The sequence below is a fragment of the Schistocerca gregaria genome, chromosome 6, assembly GCF_023897955.1.
Source record: "Schistocerca gregaria isolate iqSchGreg1 chromosome 6, iqSchGreg1.2, whole genome shotgun sequence".
Classification (NCBI taxonomy): Eukaryota; Metazoa; Arthropoda; class Insecta; order Orthoptera; family Acrididae; genus Schistocerca; species Schistocerca gregaria.
Genome location: NC_064925.1, coordinates 417,183,170 through 417,199,787, shown reverse-complemented (window position 1 = coordinate 417,199,787; position 16,618 = coordinate 417,183,170). Strand labels below are relative to the sequence as shown.

Genomic DNA, 16,618 nt, shown 5'->3' with positions numbered 1-16,618 from the left:
TCTGCAGCCTGGTTCCTTTAGTGTTTTTACTCTCTGTTCAGTACGTCCTACTATCAACTCTCGATTACTCCCTGAGTAAACTTCAGCTTTGAATGATTTTCGTGTGTGAATTCCATATCTCACTAACATAGGGTAAAATGAGTAAGAAACAATGATTGTAAGCTTCCAGATTTCAGACAAATTGGAAGAATTGTTCTGATGCGCTACTTTGTTTACACTCTGGCTAATTTCACTCTTCTGTTTGTTTCTTTTCCTATCTGTATCGTCATCGGATTCAGCGCCTGTCGTCAGCAATAAACTCCATCAGCAACTGTTTTCCTAGTTTTGGAAATCTGAAAGTAAGCGCATGGGTCCTAAGACAATTTTTTGTGAGTGAAATTATACGTTTAGATAGTGACATTTGAGCTAAAGATGGTTTCTTGGGCTTCACAAAGACGACACCCTGGCCTGCAACCTTTTTTTATAGAGTCATTAGTGTCGAGTATCCATTATTATCGCTAAATAGTTAGCCACGACCTGGAGGTGTGAAAGTAGATTTTCGATTATAGTAACAATGAAATGAAACCAAGGGAACGATTGACCTTGGAGCGATGTCAATTGGCTAGCACAAAAAAGTTAGTCAACACAAACAGCATCAACGGTCTAATTGATTCATTACACCTTAACTTAATAAAAAACGCTGCACAGACACATGTATTTTACTTGTTAGAATATTAATCAAAATATTATTTACATTTCATCAGTTTAATATCATAGTGTTAATCCCCACTCCGCTCCCACTGCCACTGCAAATGTTTGGTTAGGAACTAAACTATGTTGGGCTTATTAGCTTATACGTGACGTAATTAAGTTGCTATGGTGTCAAGAAGGTTGTGAACCAGGAACGCAAGGGTTAACTGTGAAACGGCGAAATTGAAGTGGAGAGGCCTGTGATATTCATGTGTATTGCAAAAAGAAGAATAACGGTTATTCTTATCTACAAGATAAACAACGCTAAATTATTGTGGGAAAAACTTTAACGTGGCTAGAGGTCGGACACCAAGCAAGCAATTTTCATAGTCATTGCCGAATAATTTGTGTACTCATCTTGGCTTTGTCTTAGACGTTGCTCATGTTTTCTTTTCAGATTTTGAAGTAAATACTCCCAGCTAGGTTGGATACGCCCACACAAGGCACGCGATCTCCACACGATGTGCTTACTTCATCGATTTCTTAGTCACTGGTGCCCCCAATACTTATCTTCTCACATTAAACACCTATCATCATTCCACAATCGCAATACCAGATCGGATACGTCTAGCATCTTGGCTGTACCTTTACATAACACAAAATCTTTCTCCGTGTCATTCTCCATCTCAGCCATACGACTATGGAACGCGCTCCCCTGTGATCTGCGTCTTATCCAGAACTACTCAACATTCAAGAGGGAACTCAAAACTTACATATTAGGGACGGTATAGCCACCATTGTTGTGCCCCTCTCATCTCTTTCTTTCTCCTCTCCATCACAGCTTCGAATTTTCCCATTCTATTTCTCTTCCTCTAACCTATCTACCTCTTATATATCTCTTTTACCCCATTCTGTCGTCTTATGTCTCTGCTCGATGAGAATAACTCACAAGCTGCAAGAACATAACGAGAAAATTCCCAACTATGGGACTTAACATCTACGGTCATCAGTCCCCTAGAACTTAGAACTACTTAAACCTAACTAACCTAGGGACAGCACACAACACCCAGCCATCACGAGGCAGAGAAAATCCCTGACACCGCCGGGAATCGAACCCGGGAACCCGGGTGTGGGAAGCGAGAACGCTACCGCACGACCACGAGATGCGGGCAGTCCCATAGTGCTCAGAGCCATTTGAACCATTTTTACAACCTTCTTTGACGGTGGTATCTCGAAATACTCACTGAAATTACCATAAATTCAGGTTTTTACTAGTTGCTCTGCTCCGGCGAATGTTTTTGTTGGAAAGTAGAAAATATTGGCTGCAGATGCCATTCAGTAATACTAGTCATCTGAATTAGGACATATTCGCGTTCGTCGAATTCTAAAGAAAATTTCCTACAAATATATGAAGCTGGTATTTAATTCTACACTGAGGGAAAAAGATCGCAGCACCAAGAAGGAATAATGCGAAATAAAGATGGTAGGCGTATTTCTAAATCTGAAAGATAATGTCTATTCAAATTCTGCACCTGTAGCGTGAGGGTGGCGCTAGTAGAGACACTATGAGACTGCCAATCACGTTTGCTTTAAACACAAGCTGTAACGGTCGTGAGCTTTGAGAATGGACGTGGTGAGTTTTGTTAGTCAAGAATGCCTTTAAGGCTACTAAGACGCCATTATCCTCACTGAGTTTGAATGTGGTCGTGTAGCTGAGGTGCAGGAGACTGGATGTTTCTGCGATATTCGATATTGCAGAAAGACTTGGCAGGAATGTAGCCTCCGTAAATGACTGCTGCCAGCGATGGTCGTAAGAAGACCTGGCTCCGGACGGCCACGTGGGACTACCGGTACCGAGCGGAAAGACCGCGTTCGGGGTATGGCTCTTTCGCATCGTACTGTGCAGCACCAATTTGAGCAGCAATTAGCACCACAGTGACACAACGAACTGCTACAAATCGGTTACTTCAAGGAAAGCTCCGAGCTAGACGTCCTGTAGACTGTATTTCATTGATTCCCCCTGAATAGGTCAGGCGTGCACTACACGCCGGAAGCGGCTACAAGGGTAGCGGAGTACGTGTGGAGTGCACATGGGGCTTTTTTAGGTTAGAGAATTCCCTCCCTAGGCCCGACAAGACGCCTCCTGAGACGCAGCAAGGTAGGAGTAGGCAAAATGAAACAGGGAATAACAATATTAATGTGCCAATAGTAAACTGCAGGAGCGTCTATAGAAAGGTCCCAGAACTGCTCTCAATATTAAACGGTCAAAACGCCCATATAGTATTGGGGACAGAAAGTTGGCTGAAACCTGACGTAAACAGTAATGAAATCCTAAACTCAGATTGGCATGTATACCGCAGACAGGCTGGACAGTGAAGGGGGAGGCTTGTTTATAGCGATAAGAAGTGCAATAGTATCGAAGGAAATTGACGGAGATCCGAAATGTGAAATGATTTGGGTGAAGGTCACGGTTAAAGCAGGCTCAGACATAGTAATTGGATGTCTCTATAGGCCCCCCGGGCTCAGCAGTAGTTGTGGCTGAGCACCTGAAGGATAATTTGGAAAATATTTCGAGCAGATTTCCCCAACATGTTATAGTTCTGGGTGGAGATAGTAATTTGCCGGATATAGACTGGGAGACTCAAACGTTCATAACGGGTGGCAGGGACAAAGAAACACGTGAAATTTTTTTAAGTGCTTCATCTGAAAACTACCTTGAGCAGTTCAACAGACAACCGACTCGTGGCGATAACATATTAGACCTTCTGGTGACAAACAGACACGAACTATTTGAAACAGCTAACGCAGAACAGGGAATCAGCGATCATAAAGCGGTTACTGCATCGATGATTTCAGCCTTAAATAGAAATATTAAAAAAGGTAGGAAGATTTTTCTGTTTAGCAAAAGTGACAAAAAGCAGATTACAGAGTACCTGACGGCTCAACACAAAAGCTTTGTCTCAAGTACAGAAAGTGTTGAGGATCAGTGGACAAAGTTCAAAACCATCGTACAATATGCGTTAGATCGGTATGTGCCAAGCAAGATCGTAAGAGATGGAAAAGAGCCACAATGGTACAAAAACCGAGTTAGAAAACTGCTGCAGAAGCAAAGGGAACTTCACAGCAAACATAAACATAGCCAAAGCCTTGCAGACAAACAAACATTAGGCGAAGCGAAATGTAGTGTGAGGAGGGCTATGCGAGAGGCGTTCAATGAATTCGAAAGTAAAGTTCTGTGTACTGACTTGGCAGAAAATCTTAAGAAATTTTGGTCTTATGTCAAAGCGGTACGTGGATCAAAACAAAATGTCCAGACACTCTGTGACCAAAATGGTACTGAAACAGAGGATGACAGACTAAAGGCCGAAATATTAAATGTCTTTTTCCAAAGCTGTTTCACAGAGGAAGACTGCACTGTAGCTCCTTCTCTAGATTGTCGCACAGATGACAAAATGGTAGATATCGAAATAGACGACAGAGGAATAGAGAAACAACTAAAATCGCTCAAGAGAAGAAAGGCCGCTGGACCTGATGGGATACCAGTTCGATTTTACACAGAGTACGCGAAGGAACTTGCACCCCTTCTTGCAGCGGTGTACCGTAGGTCTCTAGAAGAGCGTAGCGTTCCAAAGGATTGGAAAAGGGCACAGGTCATCCCCGTTTTCAAGAAGGGACGTCGAACAGATGTGCAGAAATATAGACCTATATCTCTAACGTCGATCAGTAGTAGAATTTTGGAACACGTATTATGTTCGAGCATCATGTCTTTTCTGGAGAATAGAAATCTACTCTGTAGGAATCAGCATGGGTTTCGAAAAAGACGGTCGTGTGAAACCCAGCTCGCGCTATTCGCCCACGAGCGCCATAGACACGGGTTCACAGGCAGATGCCGTGTTTCTTGACTTCCGCAAGGCGTTCGATATAGTACCCCACAGTCGTTTAATGAACAAAGTAAGAGCATATGGACTATCAGACCAGTTGTGTGATTGGATTGAGGAGTTCCTAGATAACAGAACGCAGCGTGTCATTCTCAATGGAGAGAAGTCTTCCGAAGTAAGAGTGATTTCAGGTGCGCCGCAGGGGAGTGTCATAGGACCGTTGTTATTCACAATATACATAAATGACCTGGTGGATGACATCGGAAGTTCACTGAGGCTTTTTGCAGATGATGCTGTGGTGTATCGAGAGGCTGTAACAATGGAAAATTGTACTGAAATGCAGGAGGATCTGCAGCGAATTGACGCATGGTGCAGGGAGTGGCAATTGAATCTCAATGTAGACAAGTTGTAAGTAGGCTGTTTAGGTTTTCTTATTGGTAACGCCATGTAGCGCTCTGTATGAAAAATCACTGGCTGTGCTGTGCGCAGTCTGTGGCTAGTTTGCATTGTTGTCTGCCATTGTAGTGTTGGGCAGCGGCAGCTGGATGCTAACAGCGCGTAGCGTTGCGCAGTTGGAGGTGAGCCGCCAGCAGTGGTGGACGTGGGGAGAGAGATGGCGGAGTTTTGTAATTTGTAAGACTAGATGTCATGAACTATCATATATATTATGACTATTAAGGTAAATACATTGTTTGTTCTCTATTAAAATCTTTCATTTGCTAACTGTGCTTATCAGTAGTTAGTGCCTTCCGTAGTTTGAATCTTTTATTTAGCTAGCAGTAGTGGCGCTCGCTGTATTGCAGTAGTTCGAGTAACCAAGATTTTTGTGAGGTAAGCGATTTGTGATACGTATAGGTTAATGTTAATCAGGGCCATTCTTTAGTAGGGATTTTTGGAAGTCAGATTGCGTTGCGCTAAAAATATTGTGTGTCAGCTTAAGCACATTCGTGTATAATTGTTCAAAGGGGACGTTTCAAATTGACCAGTCTTGTAAAATTTGCTAAGGGGACATTTCAAAGTGTAATGTGCTGCGAATACATAGAAAGATAGATCCCTTATCATTTAGCTACAAAATAGCAGGTCAGCAACTGGAAGCAGTTAATTCCATAAATTATCTGGAAGTACGCATTAGGAGTGAGTTAAAATGGAATGATCATATAAAGATGATCGTTGGTAAAGCAGATGCCAGACTGAGATTCATTGGAAGAATCCTAAGGAAATGCAATCCGAAAACAAAGGAAGTAGGTTGCAGTACGCTTGTTCGCCCACTGCTTGAGTACTGCTCGGCAGTGTGGGATCCGTACCAGATACAGTGTGGGATCCGTACCAGATAGGGTTGGTAGAAGAGATAGACAAGATACAACGGAGAGCAGCGCGCTTCGTTACAGGATCATTTAGTAATCTCGAAAGCGTTACGGAGATGATAGATAAACTCCAGTGGATAACTCTGCAGGAGAGACGCTCAGTAGCTCGGTAGGGGCTTTGGTAAAGTTTCGAGAACATACTTTCACCGAAGAGTCAAGCAGTATATTGCTCCCTCCTACGTATATCTCGCGAAGAGACCATGAGGATAAAATCAGAGGGCTTAGAGCCCACACAGAGGCATACCGACAATCCTTTTCTCCACGAACAATACGAGACTGGAATAGAAGGGAGAACCGATAGAGGTACTCAGGGTACCCTCCGCCACACACCATCAGGTGGCTTGCGGAGTATGGATGTAGATGTAGATGTAGATTTTGTACGCTGATAACCTTGCGGACAGCCGCGCGTGGTAGCCGCGCGCTCTAGGGGGCCTTGTCACGGTCCGTTCGATTACAACGGTATCAAGCGAGAGCTCATTGGAGGGCGGAGTGGAGACCATTTATGTTTTCTGGTGGAAGCTGGTTCTACCTCAGTGCCAGTGGTGGCCGTGTTTCGGTTAGAAGGAGGTCATTTGAGGACCTGCAACCTACTTGTCTGCGTGCTAGACACACTGGACCTACACTTGGAGTTATGCTCTCGGGTGGGATCTCGTATGACAGCAGGAGCACTCTACATCTACATCTACATACATACTCCACAATCCACCATACGTTGCGTGGCCGAGGGTACCTCGTACCACAACTAGCATCTTCTCTCTCTGTTCCACTCCCAAACAGAACGAGGGATAAATGACTGCCTGTATGCCTCTGTACGAGCCCTAATCTCTCTTATCTTATCATTGTGGTCTTTCCGCGAAATGCTGGTTCTCTAAATTTCGCCAGTAGCGATTCACGAAAAGAACGCCTCCTTCCTATAGACTCCCACCCGAGTTCCTGAAGCATTTCCATAACACTCGCAGTGATGATCAAACCTACCAGTAACAAATCTAGCAGCTCGCCTCTGAATTGCTTCTATGTCTTCCCTCAATCCGACCTGATAGGGATCCCAAACGCTTGAGCAGTAATCAAGAATATGTCGTATTAGTGTTTTATAAGCAGTCTCCTTTACAGATGAACCACATCTTCCCAAAATTCTACTAATGAACCGAAGATGACTATCCGCCTTCCCCACAACTGCCATTACATGCTTGTCCCATTTCATATCCCTCTGCAATGTTACGCTCAAACATTTAATCGATGTATCTGTGTCAAGCGCTACACTACTAATGGAGTATTCAAACATTACAGGATTCTTTTTCCTATTCATCTGCATTAATTTACATTTATCTATATTTAGAGTCAGCTGCCATTCTTTACACCAATCACAAATCCTGTCCAAGTCATCTTGTATCCTCCTACAGTCACTCAACGACGACATCTTCCCGTACACCACAGCATCACCAGCTAACAGCCGCATATTGCTATCCACCCTATCCAAAAGACAATTTATGTAGATAGAAAACAACAGCGGACCTACCACACTTCCCTGGGGCACTCCAGATGATACCCTCACCTCCGATGAACACTCACCATCGAGGAGAACATACTAGTTATATCACGCAGCCTGACTGCAAATTTGCACCTGTTCGCTGCCATTCTTGAACTGCATTCCAGGGAGTCTCTTCCAGCAGGATAACGCTCGCCCACATACTGCTGTTGTACCCAACATACTCTACCTAATGTCGACGTGTTTCCTTCGCCTGCTCGATAACCAGATCACTCTCCAGTCGATCACATATGGGACACCGTTGGTCACTTCAGCGTCATCCACAGACAACATTAACCGTCTCTACATTGCGCAATCAAGCGCAACAGGCGTGGAACTCCATCCACAAACTGACAACCGGCACCGGTACAACATAATGATGTACGTTTGCAAGCTTGCATTCAACGTTCTGGTAGTTAGACCGGTTATTAATGTACCAGTATTTCAGATTTACAATGGCTTATGTCGTCATGAACTAACTTGAAACGTTTGTCACGTTAATATTTTACCAAGTGCAAGATCACCTCGCTTCTAAATTGACAGTTATTACTCAGCTTAGCCGCGAGTCCGTAGAGGGTGGTATATGTGACGTACAGTACAACTGGTCAGCATTTCCACCTGGAATTTGCGAGTGTAAGTCGGACCTTCCTTGATCCGCCTTGGTGGGTCGTGTCGTCGGATTTCCTCCTACCTGTGAGCGTGCAGCTGCCGTAAATGTTGTCCCGTGCAGATTCTTCATTGGCGCATTGGATGTCTCTGTCGGTGGAAGCTAATTATCTGAAATTGCTGTCGATCAACTTTGGGGTATCTTTACTTGAAATTAACATTCAGAATGCCGTAATATCACTTTTATTCCTATTAGACCAATAATGAAACACTCATGTTACGAACTACTCGTAACTGAGAGCACTGCTACCATCGAACAAGACAGGAAGAGCTCTTAACGCCGACTGCCGACTTTGGCGCGCAGTCCGTATCTCTTACTAGTTTCGTCACAGTTCGTGGATTTCCGATCAAGTTCGCACTTACTAAGATATGCGTTTGGTCGGTATTACACTATTAAATTTCTTTGTCAAAGATATTTGATGGTGCAATAGGGGACTTTGTCAAATGTCGTCCAATATTTGATCAAATCTAGAGCTCGTCGTAGTTTTGATCAAAGAAGTCGCTTGTCTTCTGTTCACTGCAATGTGACATGTTACCCCATGGAATGCTGGCATCGCTGCAGCGTTCTGTCGTCTGTAGTGTTTTTATAGACATTGCCGGTAAATACAATTGGTGTGTGCTGACAACTACAGAATTAATAGAGATGATTAGGCGCTTTACAATGTGAGGTACCCTGATACAAAAATAGATTAAGAAGATTGGTGACGAGACGAGACCTGACCTAACCTAACCTAACCTTCTCCTGTAGCAAGGAATCGGAGAGTTACAGTGAGCCTGTCTTCTGCAGATGTAGCAGTTCTTAAGTGAATATTGTGCTTTGTGATATGAGGATACACTTCACTGAGCACATACAGAAATGTATGCTCATCCGTTATTAAGTAACTGATGTACAACTTGACATCCTCCACTATAACCTCATGTAACAAGTTTTGTTGAATGCTTTTATCGTGTCTTTGTAGAACCCACGGCTTCACCCAGGTATGTTTCCTTTTTTTCCCCCACTTCTCTTCCACATGTGCACACAGTGCAATTGTGGTACATGCAACTGCTGCGGTTAATAATAAGTTGACGAAAAATATGAAGACAGTGTAATACCCCTACTAGCGCTACAGTCCGTATTATACTATCAAATTTCTGTGTCAAAGATTTGATGAAAGATGTGATCAAATATCCCGTCAAATATATTTGAGAAAGATCTTTGTAGTTGTTGGCACACACCAATTATATTTACCAGCAAAGTTCATAAAAACACTACAGACGACAGAACGCTACACATGTGGTAACATGTCACATTGCAGTGAACAGAAGACAAGCGACTTCTTTGATCAAAACTGCAGCGAGGCCCTAGATTTGATCAAATATTGGACGACATTTGACAAAGTTCCCTATTACACCATCAAATACCTTTGACAAAGATTTTTGACAAAGATATTTGACAAAGAAATTTGATAGTGTAATAATAGTGTAATTTTGCACAGAGCATAACTTAATCATAGCTAACACTTGGTTTAAGAATCATGAAAGAAGGTTGTATACGTGGAAGAACCCTGGAGATACTAAAAGGTATCAGATAGATTATATAATGGTAAGACAGAGATTTAGGAACCAGGTTTTAAGTTGTAAGACATTTCCAGGGGCAGATGTGGACTCTGACCACAATCTATTGGTTATGACCTGTAGATTAAAACTGAAGAAACTGCAAAAATGTGGGAAATTAAGGAGATGGGACCTGGATAAACTGAAAGAACCAGAGGTTGTACAGAGTTTCAGAGAGAGCATAAGGGAACAATTGACAGGAATAGGGGAAAGAAATACAGTAGAAGAAGAATGGGTAGCTCTGAGGGATATAGTAGTGAAGGCAGCAGAGGATAAAGTAGGTACAAAGACGAGAGCTGCTAGAAATCCTTGGGTAACAGAAGAAATATTGAATTTAATTGATGAAAGGAGAAAATATAAAAATGCAGTAAATGAAGCAGGCAAAAAGGAATACAAACGTCTCAAAAATGAGATCGACAGGAAGTGCAAAATGGCTAAACAGGGATGGTTAGAGGACAAATGTAAGGATGTAGAAGCTTATCTCACTAGGGGTAAGATAGATACTGCCTACAGGAAAATTAAAGAGACCTTTGGAGAGAAGAGAACCACGTGTATGAATATCAAGAGCTCAGATGGCAGCCCAGTTCTAAGCAAAGAAGGGAAGGCAGAAAGGTGGAAGGAGTATATAGAAGGTTTATACAAGGGCGATGTACTTGAGGACAATATTATGGAAATAGAAGAGGATGTAGATGAAGACGAAATGGGAGATACGATACTGCGTGAAGAGTTTGACAGAGCACTGAAAGACCTGAGTCGAAACAGGGCCCCCGGAGTAGACAACATTCCATTAGAACTACTGACGGCCTTGGGAGAGCCAGTCATGACAAAACTCTACCAGCTGGTGAGCAAGATGTATGAGACAGGCGAAATACCCTCAGACTTCAAGAAGAATATAATAATTCCAATCCCAAAGAAAGCAGGTGCTGACAGATGTGAAAATTACCGAACTATCAGTTTAATAAGCCACGGCTGCAAAATACTAACACGAATTCTTTATAGACGAATGGAAAAACTGGTAGATGCAGACCTCGGGGAGGATCAGTTTGGATTCCGTCGAAATGTTGGAACACGTGAGGCAATACTGACGTTACGACTTATCTTAGAAGAAAGATTAAGAAAAGGGAAACCTACGTTTCTAGCATTTGTAGACTTAGAGAAAGCTTTTGACAATGTTGACTGGAATACTCTTTTTCAAATTCTAAAGGTGGCAGGGGTAAAATACAGGGAGCGAAAGGCTATTTATAATTTGTACAGAAACCAGATGGCAGTAATAAGAGTCGAGGGGCATGAAAGGGAAGCAGTGGTTGGGAAAGGAGTGAGACAGGGTTGTAGCCTCTCCCCGATGTTGTTCAATCTGTATATTGAGCAAGAAGTAAAGGAAACAAAAGAAAAATTTGGAGTAGGTATTAAAATTCATGGAGACGAAGTAAAAACTTTGAGGTTCGCCGATGACATTGTAATTCTGTCAGAGACAGCAAAGGACTTGGAAGAGCAGTTGAACGGAATGGACAGTGTCTTGAAAGGAGGATATAAGATGAACATTAACAAAAGCAAAACGAGGATAATGGAATGTAGTCGAATTAAGTCGGGTGATGCTGAGGGAATTAGATTAGGAAATGAGACACTTAAAGTAGTAAAGGAGTTTTGCTATTTAGGAAGTAAAATAACTGATGATGGTCGAAGTAGAGAGGATATAAAATGTAGACTGGCAATGGCAAGGAAAGCGTTTCTGAAGAAGAGAAATTTGTTAACATCGAATATAGATTTATGTATCAGGAAGTCGTTTCTGAAAGTATTTGTTTGGAGTGTAGCCATGTATGGAAGTGAAACATGGACGATAACTAGTTTGGACAAGAAGAGAATAGAAGCTTTCGAAATGTGGTGCTACAGAAGAATACTGAAGATAAGGTGGATAGATCACGTAACTAATGAGGAGGTATTGAATAGGATTGGGGAGAAGAGAAGTTTGTGGCACAACTTGACTAGAAGAAGGGATCGGTTGGTATGACATGTTTTGAGGCATCAAGGGATCACAAATTTAGCATTGGAGGGCAGCGTGGAGGGTAAAAATCGTAGAGGGAGACCGAGAGATGAGTACACTAAGCAGATTCAGAAGGATGTAGGTTGCAGTAGGTACTGGGAGATGAAGCAGCTTGCACAGAATAGAGTAGCATGGAGAGCTGCATCAAACCAGTCTTAGGACTGAAGACAACAACAACAACAACAACAACAATAACAGCCTATGTCAAAGATCTTTGTCAAATATATTTGACGGAATATTTGACCACATCTTTGATCAAATCTTTGACAAAGAAATTTGATAGTGTAATACCGGCCTTTGTTAATGAATGGGTGTGAATTTTAACGAGGCAAAATTGTGATAAATAGTTTTAAACATCCAGAGGCTCCTCCTAGTATTCATGTTGTCATAAATGACTTGAATTATTAAATATAAATGAACAAAATCGGTGACTTTGGCGCCAAGATGGCGGTACGTCCCGTCATGTATATTTCCCAGGCTGATGCTTGTCACTACAGTCCAGCGCCGAGCCCCACCCCACTACGCGCGACATACTGTATGGTCGCTTCGTCACCTAGCCAGCCAGCGTGGGAAATGCTCTCCAACTCATGGCCGGCTAGGACTACAGCACTTCCTAACTATCGTGAATACATCAATAAGAGACAATAATTTATTAAAACTGGAAAAAATGTCTTCCTCACGTAAGAGGCACCCTACACAAGGCAAATGTGAAAGTGTTGTTAATAAAAATTCTCTATTTAAACTAGACTGAACTGCATGTGACTGCTTTGGTCTTTAATAAAACTTGCATCTGACTGCGTATTTAACTGAACTAAACTTTATCTGACTGCATGAAAATATTGTTGGAAAATTAATACTCAAAATACAAATCTGACTGCATGAAAGTTTAGTGGTAAAAGTAAATGAAAGTCACCAACCTGCATCTGACTGCGTCTGTGGACTTAGCCTCGTGCACACCTTCCCGTTTAGCTGATAATAAAACATATATTCAACTCAACCGTAGTGCAATGGCATAAAATTGTCATTCTAGATAACTTTATTCATTTTGGCCCTGTTTGTTACTTAATAAAAATTCTGTCCTGATCTGAATAATTTGCCAACTGTGCAATGGCATATAGATTATTTTACTCTGATAATGAAATTATTAGCTTTACTCATGGGAACTTTACTTTAATGTAACTTTTGGTTCAATGCAAGCACAGGATGCGGAGAACGACATAAGGATGTGAGATGAAACTCTAATTTTATCTAAAAAATATTTATTGTTCAAACTTTTAAGGCACATGTGAGAAACTAATAGAAACTTCTATAGCATGAATTTACGAGAAAGTTTCACAAAACGCTTATTGCATCAAAATGGGATTTCTATCTAGCTTTTAAACATTATTTAACCAAAGAAAACCTATTTTATTAATTATTCTTTCTAGTTTCCCCATATATGTGCCGAGTTTCGGTCAATATATAGCTCATTATGTGCGTAGCGCCAATTCTTACTTTGATGCCTCCTGCAGGCAACTAGCTCCGACTCGAAACACGTCTGCTGTCTGTGCGCATCTCCTCACCACTACTCAAACTTTTACCGCGTGCATCTAGCTCTGTTAGCTGTCAAAGATCTTACTACTCAAAGATGTACTACTCGTCCAACCATGCGGTTGGGAACTATCGCCATTTTTCACTGGCTGTATCCTGATCGAATCTCAGCACATACCTTTCAAATGTATCCCCGAAACTTCATTATTCTACTTTAACTATTTTTTGGTGTTGCGATCTTTTCTGTCAGCGTAGTTTCTGAGCAGTGTTTACTTATTCTCTGTCCGTTGAAGTGCCTGCCTCGCAGCGAGAGGAAGAGTTGCTGCAAATATGAAAACTGCTGCGCCTCGCCGACATGGAGACGACTACGGCAGTGTTTGTGTGCCCGCAGGCATCTACTTCGCGACGTACGAGGCGATGACGCGCGGCAGCGCCCCCGCGCCCACGTGGCTGGTGCTGGCGGCGGGTGGCACGGCGGGCGCAGCCTCCTGGCTGTTCACCTACCCCGTGGACGTGCTCAAGTCGCGCCTGCAGGCGGACGGCGGCGACGGCCGCCCCCGCAGGTACTCGGGTACGTACTCCTTCAGTCACTACCATCAGCAAACTTCGTTAGTCATTGTGAACTCCTTGACCGTTGCTGCAACACGCCATCTTCAGTTTCGAGGTCACCAGGTAGGGAAAAGAGGCTAACACAGGATAGTCTTATTTCAATTACAGGTCTCTCACTCACATTGTATGTGGTTTTCAAAAAACAAGAGTCCGATTTAAATTGCATGACAGTTGACAATTCACTCGTTGGAGATGGTTTCCGCCAGTCAGAGCTCTCAACGTCACGCCGGGACCGTTCACCATTGTCAAAATACCACAACAGTTAGTAAGTTCACCTCCAATTTCTTGTTCGTCATTCTTCTTTCTTGATGATTTTTGATCCCAGGTAGCAGAGCGGTTTAGGCGCTGCAGTCATGGACTGTGCAGCTGGTCCCGGCAGAGGTTCGAGTCCTCCCTCGTGCATGAGTGTGTGTGTTTGTCCTTAGGATAATTTAGGTTAAGTAGTGTGTAAGCTTAGGGACTGATGACCTTAGCATTTAAGTCCCATAAGATTTCACACACATTCTTTTTTAATTTTTTTTTTTTTGATCCCGATTTATGAGCTGGGATTTTTGTTACATATTTAATCACACATGATAACCACACCAAAAACAACACACAACACACACACGCGCGCGTGCGCAACGATGCTAAACGAATGCACATGTTTCGTACATAGTGCTGTATACATAGTTCCGCGTAGTCAGCGCTTACACAACTTTCGCACTGGAGCACGCCCCGCTAAGCACAACAGCGCAGGCGCAGCGCTCGTCCGTCTCCGCATTACGAGATGGCGCTGCCTTTGAGACGGACCGAATTCTGCTTCCGCCGATCCGCTTATTAATATGTAACGCAGTCAGTGAGATTGCTGCTAACGTAGAACCTTTTCTCCTCGCGGATCACACTCGCGCAGTGATACATGAACGTGAGAGTTATTGTAACGAGTGTACACACCTCTGATTAGTCAGTCTGCATTTCTCTGCACCAGTCTATAGTCAAGTTTCAGTCTGCACCTAATAACATTATTATATTCCTGTACATAGCCATGAAGATAAATGTATAGACACTTTGTCAAGTATCAGAGATATGTGACAATAAGATTAACGTACCAAGACCAATGGAACTTCAGATTGTCAATTGTAAACAGCATCCAGAATCAAGTTACGTAATGTCTATGCTTTTTATCATTTCAATAAATGTGTGTGAAAATTAATCAAGTTCTGTTTAAAGTTGGTCACCGTCAATCTGCTACTCTAAGCGTGCAAGTGGCATTTCTATCGTCTGACCTAACGGCAGAAGATAAACACGTTACGATAAGACCACGAGACATATTGCTGACACTCACCTACTTCGTTAGAGCAACAAGTCAATTAATCTGATGGTGCGTGTACCGAAGGTCTGCAGTACGCACACCACACATAGCACTAACCATACGCCACTGGTTTCTTCCGCAAAAGACGCAATTCAGTGTCACATATACAGTTATCAGAGATCGGCTTACCGTATTTTACGAACTGTATGACGCACATTTTTCTTCGAAAAACTGCCTTCAAAATTCAGGTGCGTCTTTTACTCGAAATCAATGTAAAAATGTCCAGTGTTTAATTTAAAATTACCGCCGGCCATAAGAATGGCCATAAAGGTTTGTTTGGTTTTATAAACAAATTTTTTTTTTGGTCTGACATTGCAGTCTAATAATAAAAATGCTAAAAAAAGTGCTTAAAAATTAGGTGCATCTTATATTCCGTAGCGTCTTATAGTTCGAAAAATATGATATAACAGGTAAGCCTGACACCACGGCATGAAACTGTATTTATTAAGGCTGCAATTCATCATTGCGACTAGCTAACTACAGTCATAAATATGACTACTTTACGAACTGGAGTGGCGCAGCGCAAATGTTAACACGTTAATTCCATGTACAAGGTCGTAGGTTCAAATCACTTCAAATACAGCGTATTTTAAAAAATTTCTAAATCTAACCAAAAGTGCCTCATGATTATTATTATTCAGTTAATTGATGTCTATGCAGTTATTTTATTTAAAATTCTTTGCCGCGTCATTTTTCATCGGATCGACTTTATGGTTTGCTGTTATTTTTCTTCCTGTCGTCGTATTTTCGTCTGGAATCTGCCTGTGTCACCTATAATCTGTAGCCGAGGCCCACCCACGATTTCTCATCGGTTGGTAACGCTTCAGCTCGTGAAGCCAGCGCTAGGATACTTTCAGGTAATCAGTGATACCGAGAACGTTATGTTTAGCCTAGGACGTCATGGCTACAAAACGCGTCGTCTGGCGTAGTTCAGTTGTTGCTTATTTAAAATCAGCAATCGACAGAGCATCTCGTATAGCCGACATACCTTGCGGCGGCATCTTTCTACCTCTCTCCGCGCATTGTGAAGTGACCCGCCGTGTTTGTATGTCAGTTATAGCCGACCGGTAGCCGGCAGCCGATGTGCCAACACCATAGCAGCAAGCGACAGATGTCAACTATCAAGTAATTTTAATCGTAGTATGCATCATCTGCTAGGTCTGATCAATGAAGACGAACACTGACGTATTTTTCACATGGTATTACTGCTTTCAGTGTTTTCATGATCTATTCCAAAGTACTCCACTCCTACATGTACGCACAGTTTATAACATCTCTGCCAGTCCTCGAACACACAGGCCATTCTCTGTCAGCTCCTTAAGAATCGCCCCACCATTCTTAACTCTGCTTCATAGTTCTCAAATCGAATGCACTGAAGCTTAGCTTTTT

General features: G+C 42.5%; 1 protein-coding gene across 1 annotated transcript in view; it reads left to right on the top strand.

The window, feature by feature from the left end:
- The window catches only part of LOC126277969 (mitochondrial basic amino acids transporter-like), a 241,652-nt gene that overhangs the window by 203,880 nt on the left and 21,154 nt on the right, over window positions 1-16,618 (top strand). The window contains exon 6 of the mRNA XM_049977622.1: window positions 13,661-13,840. Coding sequence (XP_049833579.1) covers window positions 13,661-13,840 — 180 coding nt within the window. The remainder of the gene's footprint in view (window positions 1-13,660; window positions 13,841-16,618) is intronic.